Here is a 9,751-nt window from a genome sequence, read left to right as displayed (position 1 = left end):
TTTCACTTTGACCTTCTAGATGCCCCTGTGCATCACCAAATTAAGGCAACTTACACGCTATTTGATAACTGAATTCAGCACTTAAAATTAATAAATTCACATTTTAACATGTTTAGATGCGTTTGATAATTGAAAATTGAATATCTGAATTAATTGACACAAATTTCCTAGGCAAAAATTACTCTAAAAAATAAGTGATAAACTATTCATTTATCACTGAATGTGATATATACTCAAATGTATTATATTTAATACTTAATAATTTAACAGCATAATGGATTCAGATTTCAGTTTTCAAACTCCAATTTTATCAAATACACTCTTAATCTTTTTATAGTTAGGGTTGTAAATTGAACCAAATAGTTTGATACTTGATTTGAACTTGACTCGAACTAGGCTCATTCAAATTTGTTTGTTTAGATATCAATCCAAACCTGAATAGGTCGAGCCTTATGTACTATTTGGTTAGCTAATACTTAGGCCTAAATGTTAGCTCGAATTAAGTGTGAGCTGACTTTGGACATCATTAGGCCTGAATAATTAGTTTTTTTTTTTCGGTTCAAACGGCAACATTGTATTAAAACTCATAACAGAGTAGACAATTACATGGAGAGGGCAACTGCTCTTAGATCATCCTTAGCAACATTGTGCAGCCATAAGGGGAAGTCACCTTCCCGCCTAGTATCCTTACAAAGTTTTATGGCAAAATTTGATATCATAGGCATGTAGCCAAAATGACACCTATGTCACGCCTAGTATCCAAGTAATTGTTAACTTGTTGCAAATAGGCATGTAGCCCCACAGTGTATGTAAGGTGAGCGCTCATAAAGCCAAAATGACACCTAAGTCACGGCAAACACTAAGTGAGAATAAAATCACCATATTGGTATTTGATTTTGGTTTGTGTTGTTGAATGTGGTATGCGACCCCAACTTCATATGCAGATATTTGTATTATTACAGTGATTGAGGAGGAAAATTATGCAATTTAATATTTCAACTACTGAAGTTTTAGTTTTTCAAATTTTACCGTAGTCTTTTTGTTAACTTTAAATTATAAGATATTGTAATGATCAATTGAACAAGGCATCTAAATCTATCTGTCCTTATGGACCCTAAATGTTATCAAAGAAAATGCCCTAGAAAATATGTTAAAACACACATTATTGTATACTCTAATTGTTACACTGATTTGTCCAATCAAAGAAAACACCAAGACAAAAGTAATCTAGAAAAAAGTTTGCTGTAGCAAACTTTGCAAAAATAGACATCCAACATTCAAACATCAATCTAAATTTAAATAGGGAAGAAAAAAAGCAAAGAGTTGACTAGATACGACAACCAAAAAAGGCTCCATTAGAACTTTGACTCGAGGTACTCAATTACTTTCTTGTCTACCTGAAATGATTTAGTGAGGACTTCAGGGGCAATGTGCGGCTCTGACCCAAAAACTGCGTTTCCGATTGTGATGACACCAGGATTCTGGCTATTAAAAGCCACAATTGCCATACCCTTTGTTTTCCCCACATTTCTTTGAAAATGAACTAGGCCAATTGGGAAGACAAAGACATCTCCAGGCTTCAAAATCTTAGCGAACAACTTATTTTTCGTGTTATCAGTTGGATTGGAGGTGACAAAACCAGCATAGAATGTACCCTCCAATACCGTGATGACCTCAGTAGCTCGAGGATGAGTGTGAGGAGGTACAACACCGTCTGGCTCAAAATCAACACGAAGTACAGTGAGACCGAGGGTGTTAAGACCCGGTATTAGATTAACATCAGCCACTTTTACCCCAAATCCCAAGGAATTGTTGGTACTCGCCGGAGTGTTAAAACCACTAGCCAGGAAATCGTCTGTTGTTACCTGTTTTGGGTTCTTGCAGATCTTTCCATTCACAAAAACTGCATAAGAATCAAGATAAATAATTCATGTGAAATTTACCCCAAATTCGCTTGTTATCCAATACACACATGACCATGAAAACAGGAAACAGAGTGGAATATGCCACCATGAAAAAATCAAGTTTAATGCTTGCTATATGGTTCAAAGTGTTAATACTCTGCATAGTCAAATTATACATTAAGGTTTATCCAATTTTCAAAAATCTAATGATCTAAATTGTGCTAAAGCAAGTGCCGTGACATATTTTAGACTATTGAATTTTTCAAAATCTAATCTACCCAAATTTTGGACTATATTGGGTACATGTATCAAAGGGTTTTCTCTTCTTGTGAAGGACAGTCAATGGGTCTCAATTTATTCTAAAAAAATTGTCCAAAATTACATGTATTACTATGCCTAGTCGAGATTCGATTGTGGGTTGAGCTTGATTTTGCTAAGCCTAGTTGGATCTAGTGTCATTAACATTCTGCTCAAACCAGATATATATATATATATATATATATATGTATATGTCTGTGTGTGTGTGTGTGGGGCCTAAAGCATCAACATCCGTGTGAGAAGAGGTTGGGCCTCACAAAATGAGCTCAAAGGCTAAAGTTCCAAAGCCCGACTCTGCTTTCGATTGACAGGCCTACCTTTCTCTGTGGAGTAAATTGATTGCAATAAGAGCACAAGAACCAACAATTTATGAATGAAGATTGTCCTTTGAGTATATGTCACAGAGTGTTGATATTCAAGAATTAAGCGATATGCATTTTGGGGAAATTGCTACAATATGGCGTAGTGCAGCAAGTAGCCCGGCCGTTGTTGGTAGTCCTCATTGCCTAATTTGCTTCCGATGTCGAAACACAGGGAATCTTTTTTTTTTTTTTTTTTTTTTTATAATTCTGTTTCGTTATGATGCTTAAATGAGTTTGACGCTAAATAGCACATAATTACATGCAGTAGAAAATAAATTTATATATGAAAGTTTGGGGTGAGAAAGATAGGATTATTTTTTAATGGGTAATTTCGGTGACATTCAACGCTAAAAATTATGTATTCATCAAGTGGCTCAAGTGGGTGTTCGTTAAGTGGCTAGGAGAGGAAGAAATAAGCATCAAAATTAATGATTTCAATACCTATTGTTTATGAGACTACTATAGGAATCGTTCAATGAGAACAAAGATATTAAATCTCGCCCTTTATTATTCTCCACTTATAACCTGAATTTCAATTTTTTTTTTCATTTTTTTGGGGCAAGTGAGAGGTTATAAATTCAAAACTTTCTATTTACAATCCCCTTTATTTTACTATCCAATTCAATCCTTCCCAACGTGAATTTCAAATTGATTAACTCTTCAACAAAATGAAATTCATCAGAGTTCCAAACCAAATATGCAACGACAAAGGATCAAAATCCATGCCTATAGAATTTATGACTTCAACTCCGATTTCGATTCTGATTAGGAAATACGAACGAAGCACTTCGTATGAAAGCATAAAGAAACCTCTGCTAACTTGAAGCCCTGAACAGTTTTTGGTATACAAGTTAAAGTAATTGGAGTAAGCTTGTTTACTTCATAATTTTATGACAATTGTAATCAAGTCACTAAAACAGGGACAAAATTTTTGTAAATTAGTGGGGTTTGGATAATATGCTCGTGCCATCAACTTGACATGATTCAATCCGAATGTTTTTGAAAATTGTTAAGGTATCAGATACTAAAATACAGTTTTTCCTCAACCTGAGCATTTTGGTGACTTTACAACGGCAGACCAGAAAGGTGCACTTCCCATGTGAAAATCCCAAATAAAACATGTTCAGAATTGTAGTTTGGAATTGGACTTACCAGCAGCTGATGCATCCGGCACAGCAACGCAGAAATCCTGTAAAGGATCGTTATCAAAAGCATTCGAAATTGATGATGATGAAACCAAAAATATGGCAAGAGTCACCAAGAAGCCTGCAGCCGCCATCTTTTGCTAACTAAAAACGAAAGTTGGATGTTTGAGTACAGAAACTGTTGACGTTTGAGTACAGAAACTACTGCTATTTATTTAAAACTTGGCCATATTTTTCAATACCATAAAAAATCACTCAAGACCTGGCTAAATATTGGTTGGCGTCCTTTAATAATTTCAGGCTAAACCTCCCCGCAAGTCCCGCATTTCCCTTTGCTATGTATTTCGAATAAAAAAAATAATCGTTGAATCTTCTATCTTACCATTTGTTTTTTCTAATATAACCTGAGAATTAGGTCACTGACTATGCCAAAAAAAAATTGCTGAGCAGCTGAAATAGTTTTTGGTAGTTTTCTATGTCAAGGATATGCCGTTGGTCTGTCCATTTTTCTTTTTGGGGTTTAAAAATATCTTTCAGTTGTTGACGGATGTTGTGGCGTATTTGTTTCTGCTAGTGTATATGTATAAATTTGAGTTATATGTACCAGTAAATTCGTAGTTGCAATGATGTTTGGTATAAAGCACTTTGGCATCCAGTATTTCCTTCAGGTACTACTTTTGTACAATATTTCCAGCTTTTGATCTAGGGCGAATTTAAATTTATCTTAAAATTAATAATATCGTCAAAGAAGTTTTAGTTCAGTGACTAACATAGAAACTTCAAAAATTAGAGACGGTAGGTTTAATTCTCCCTCCCTGCCCCCACACCCCTCAATCTCCCTGCTTCCTAATTCCTCCTCCCTAACTCTAAAAAAGAAAAAGAAAAAAGATGCATGGAAATAATTAAAGAGTACAAGAAAAAAAGCAAAAGAATGCATTGGGCAAGATTAGCTAGACATACAATTAGTAGCAGTGTAACTATTATTTGCTAGTAGGCCAGAACAGTTGATTGCATCATTTAGTTGAAGGGATTGATGCATGTGATTCTATCCTATCATACTACAACTAGTTCCAGTCTGGCAGATGCAAATTCGTTTTCCTAGGAAATAGTTTGAACTTTGTATGTCTCAATTCATTTTGCCTTTTTCTGTACTCATTATCTTAATTGTCATAGGGCTTTAGAATAAGTGTTACCCAGACTTCTTTCTTTGTAAGTAGGTTTATTGAATATGAAAAAACTCCTTTGGTTCAACTCACAGGTTTCCTTTTATGAAAGAAATTGCGGGTTTCTTGGATTTTATTAATTGTGATTTGATTAGCGTCTATCACAATTCACATCAGAAGCGCAAAAATTTTGTTTTGTCGTCCAATTGTGTAGCAACAGGTTTTTTCTCAACACCTTTCTAAGGCTCAAGAGGATAATGTCGCTGGCAACTTTAACGTCTATGTCAACAGTTCCATTGAGAGAAATTCAATAGAAAATTTATGTGTCACATGCTCTTCTGGTCCCATGAGTAGTAACAGATCCTTCTTTTTCTTTCTTAAATAATGAAAGAGGGATAGCTATGCACCGAATCTCCAATAAATTTTTTGTTGTTGGCATGAATTTGGTGCAACAAGGTATAGAAGAAAAGTTGAAAAATGTCACAAGTAGTGGCACCATTCTTAGATGCATTGTCTTCACAATTAGGTGCAACTTAAAATACAACGAATACAGTTACACAAATCTGTTTCAAAGTATCCATGGTTTACTTAAATTCTTGACGATCTCATCTGGTACAAAAGGCAATTGATTGAATAGGCAAAGTAATCAAAACCAATTTCGTCAAAGAGGAAATTAAGTCTGTTAATGTAAGTTCACCAAATCTTTAGTAAACCCCTCATAAGATAAGTATATGGCGCCCCTATTTTAGGTGCATTTGGTACTGAATCTGTCAAGTTTCTTTCTTATGCAAATAATCAATGTGGTTAATGAAGCAAAAGCTTTGAAATGACAAATCAATTCTAATCTGTTTGGTTGCTGTGTCGTTCTCTAACTTTCCACTTTCCACGCATCAAGATTTACAAATGGTTCGTTCATGTTGGTCTACAACCACCGCATTCCATTTTCAAATATGACCTCGATTAGCATTCAAACACGCAACCCACTCCAGCTCACCCTCAAATATTTACTACAAAATAGAAAAAGTAGTATTACAAAAAAAAAAAAAGGATTTTGCTGACCCAAAAAAAAAGGAAAGTAAAAGGTTATTGTCAAATCTTCAATCTATCAACCTTAGAATGCCAGCTCTCAAAGACAGAACTAAGATTTTCAATTTGGGAGACAAACATGAAATGCATGACAATAACATCTTTAGCAAACGATATTTGTAAGTTAAAGGGCAAAGATTTAAAAAAAATAGTTTTTTGAATTAAAGTTATCTTTGTAAATAAGATTTTTAATTTTTTGGATAACAAAAATAAAACACATAAAAATAATGTGTACTATGTACCATATTCTCAAATTTAAGAATGGCAAGTATTTAATCAAAGAAAATCATTTCAAGGTCAAAGTGTGAAAGCACAAAGAAAAATTTTATAATTCATAGGGGGCATAAAAAAATTTCTCAAATTCTTGGGGAAGGGTGTTTCCCCTCTCCGTGGCCCCCTATGGTTCTGTCCATGCCAACTCAGACTTGATTCCATGAATCTAAAACTCAGTCTTCAATTTATCAAACTTATAATCAGCATTCTCAACATAAAATGAATTTAATTTTGGGATAATTTCACAGACCTACCTTGAGGTTTCTAACAATTTCACTCGGCTCCTCTCAAGTTTAAAAAATTACACTTACCTCCCTTGATATAGTAAAATACCTATAATGTCCTCCACTTGGTAGACAATTTTAAATTTAAAGCAATAAATTTACAAAATCTAAAAAAAATCTAATTTTCTATCTCTTGTCTATTTTTGCTCCTCTCTTTTCTAATTAATATAACCTTTTTATTATCTTCAATTTTGTGGATATTAGCAAATTGAAATTACAAAATCAGTAGAGAAAGCAGATTATGTGTCAAATTAGAAGGAAATGAAAAGACTCACAGTGATAGAGAAATAAATAATGAAATTGATGATTGAAATAAGAAGAAGAACTAAAGATGTAGAATTTGTCATATTTTGTTTGTTGCAAGAAAAACTTTTATAAAATGTTAATAATTACATAAGGGTTTCTTTCATTGGATTAAAAATATATTTATTATGATTTTATTATGGAGGTAGAATTTATTCTCTACTTTTGAGATATTAATATTTTTAAGGCCATAGAAGGGTTATAATGGCAGTTCTAGGTTAGATTAACTTGTATTGAAAAAATATTTGAGCATTGATATTTAATTTTGGTGTACAATTGGTTGCCAATGGGGATTGTGTGTGTGTGTGTGTGTGTGTGTTTTTTTTTTTACTTGACAAGTATTGATACTGTATATATAATTTGAAATTTTTTGGATGGCTATTTAATTTTAGAACTTATGTTTGGATGATTGATAAGGATTAGATTTGTTGATTTATGCAAAGTGCGGAAGAAAACGATTGTGTATACAATATTTTTCTTTCTTAGCTTTATAAAAAAGGGCAATTTAGAGTTTTTGTGAAAAATTTTATCTCATTGGACCTATGTTATTACTAAACAGTAAAAGTAGGGGAGGTATATGTAATTTTTAAAATCTGAAAAAATGCCAGGGGAGGTTTGTAAAATTATCCCTTTAATTTATGATCTGCAAGAAAAACATGGGAAATGTGGGTCGAATGGTATATGCCCAGATAACGTAATTCCTACTTTAACAAGTGGCCATAGTTAGATAACTTTCCTATTATTTGGGATTGTGAAACATTATAAATTATTTACATTTTTTTTCATGCTTCGCACTATAGCCAATGTGGATATGAGCGACTCATTTACTAGCAAGAATGAATATAGTTAAAGCATATTAGTCTATACTCAAAATACTGTGTTAATTCCGAATCTATTAGTCACTTTAACTCTTGGCACAAAGAGATTAATCCATTGACAATCAAAAAGCTATTCGCATGAAAAATCTCTTAACAGATTAATCCAGTGAATTAGGTCATCTATCAATTGCAGCTAAGCTTAGATATCTCCATATCACAATCGATAAGATTAACTATTTTGTTTCATATAAAAAAGGCTAGCATGATGACTAAAGATACTTAAGAATAAATTCTAACTTATTTATATAAATCTCATCATTATAACTCTTATGGATTCATAGACTACATATATTTTTAAGGACTTTACCATTCTAATGTAAAAACAAATTGTAGTCAAAATAATAAAGATATCATGTACATTAATACATGAAACATATAAATCCAACCCTAATAATCGATTAGTTTTGGTACACCTACGTACATACGTATGTGTAAATATGTGTGTGTGTGTTTGTCTATAGAGGTACATATCACAAACATGTTGCTAAATGCTAAAAATAGATAAGCATATTAACTAAGCAAGTAAACATGAATGATTTTATTGTAAACTAGTTTCCTTTACCCAATAACCATACTAGATGGTAAAATGAAAGGTGAAACATCTTCATGATTTCATCTCTAACACCATGATGAACATGATTTCATCTCTAACTCCATGATGAATTCTACCATAGTTAATTCCATTGGTCCACCTTTTTGTACAGATTGTGCATGTAATTTCTATCGATATGATTAGAACCTCAACTTCTGCCTATCCCAAATATTCACATTGCATTATACATAGAGACATCCTAAATTACATTTGACCAGGGTTAGATGAGAAGAGAAACCACATGGAGAAACTCTAAAGAATGTAAGATATGTCATAATAGAACCATGGGTAAAATACAAAAAGCCCCATTATAGTTTTGCCAAAAGATAGACGGCCATCTTTTGGTTTTGAAATGTCCACATGATCCCCTTGTAGTTCGAATTGGAGTGGAGAGGTGATTTTTAGCTAGTTATGTTATTGTTACCCCTTATTATTGTTATTTTTTTCTTTTTCCCCTTGTTTTCCATAATAGCCTTATCATTTAGCAACAAAAAGTCAATAGTGGGGTTCAATTGCAATTGTAAAAAATCCCGTTGCTTACTTATTATTAGCAAAGTTATTTGATAGCCTAAGTTGCAGTTTTTCGTTGTGCAACCAAATCTGTGACAGTCTCACTTTCCCCAAAGGCGAACCAGAGGGGTCAGCGAACCGCCTGCCCAAATCTCGCCAAGACTCACTACAATCCATAGCGAGAATTACTTGAAATTTCTAAACTAACCAAAAGAATATTCATTACACCCCAAAATAATATGTACATACATCCAAAAGCTATTACATAGGTTCGCGTACAAAAGATTTATCATTCGGCATCTATCTTAATTACAATCCAAAAATATATACACTACAGTCATTTCTACTAAAATAAAAACTTAAAGTCTCTCGCAACATTCCAACAGCAATCTTGAGCACTCTCGGATCCGAATCTTGTTAAGGAAAGCAAAACGTGGGATGAACTTATTCCCAGTGAGCATTCCTGGTAAACAGGCAAAATAAGAGAATAACACAATTTAACATCTAAACACGTTTTTCCAAGTAATATAGGTTCAAGTAAATCGACAGTCAATTCTAGAAACTGGTAGTGCAGTAATTATTGTAATAATATTTTTTAATGTAAAATACTTGATAAATAATAACATTCATGTGTGCATTCAATCATTCGTTCAAATAAATACAAGGATGAACAAGAATTTAAACATTAAAAGGATACGGGCTCACAGGGAGCAACATTCACCTTATAACTGCCAATAACAATTCCCTACATTTTACCACATTATAACCTCCGAACTCCCACCTTATGCCCTCCGAAAGATCAACAATCCCCTCATTTAACATTCACCTTATGCCCTCCGAAAAATCAACAATCCCCTCATTTAACATTAAATATTTAACATTGTACTCAAGGCCTTTTGGCAAAGAATTTTGATCTTTACACTTAACATTAGT

At 33.2% G+C, this 9,751-nt stretch overlaps 1 protein-coding gene across 1 annotated transcript; it reads right to left on the bottom strand.

Annotated features, from left to right (window-relative positions):
- Positions 1 to 1,146: 1,146 nt before the first annotated feature.
- On the bottom strand, positions 1,147 to 3,982 carry LOC140010885 (germin-like protein subfamily 1 member 7). Its single transcript, XM_072058487.1, has 2 exons — positions 3,737 to 3,982; positions 1,147 to 1,903 (listed from the first exon to the last, which is right to left on the bottom strand). The coding sequence occupies exons 1-2, from the start codon at positions 3,861 to 3,863 to the stop codon at positions 1,356 to 1,358; spliced, it is 675 nt and encodes a 224-aa protein (XP_071914588.1). The 5' UTR covers positions 3,864 to 3,982; the 3' UTR covers positions 1,147 to 1,355.
- Between the last annotated feature and the right edge of the window lie 5,769 nt (positions 3,983 to 9,751).

Source organism: Coffea arabica, chromosome 7e, assembly GCF_036785885.1.
Source record: "Coffea arabica cultivar ET-39 chromosome 7e, Coffea Arabica ET-39 HiFi, whole genome shotgun sequence".
NCBI lineage: Eukaryota > Viridiplantae > Streptophyta > Magnoliopsida > Gentianales > Rubiaceae > Coffea > Coffea arabica.
The sequence above is the reverse complement of the archived record's forward strand: the minus strand, read 5'-3'. Positions and strand labels throughout refer to the sequence as shown.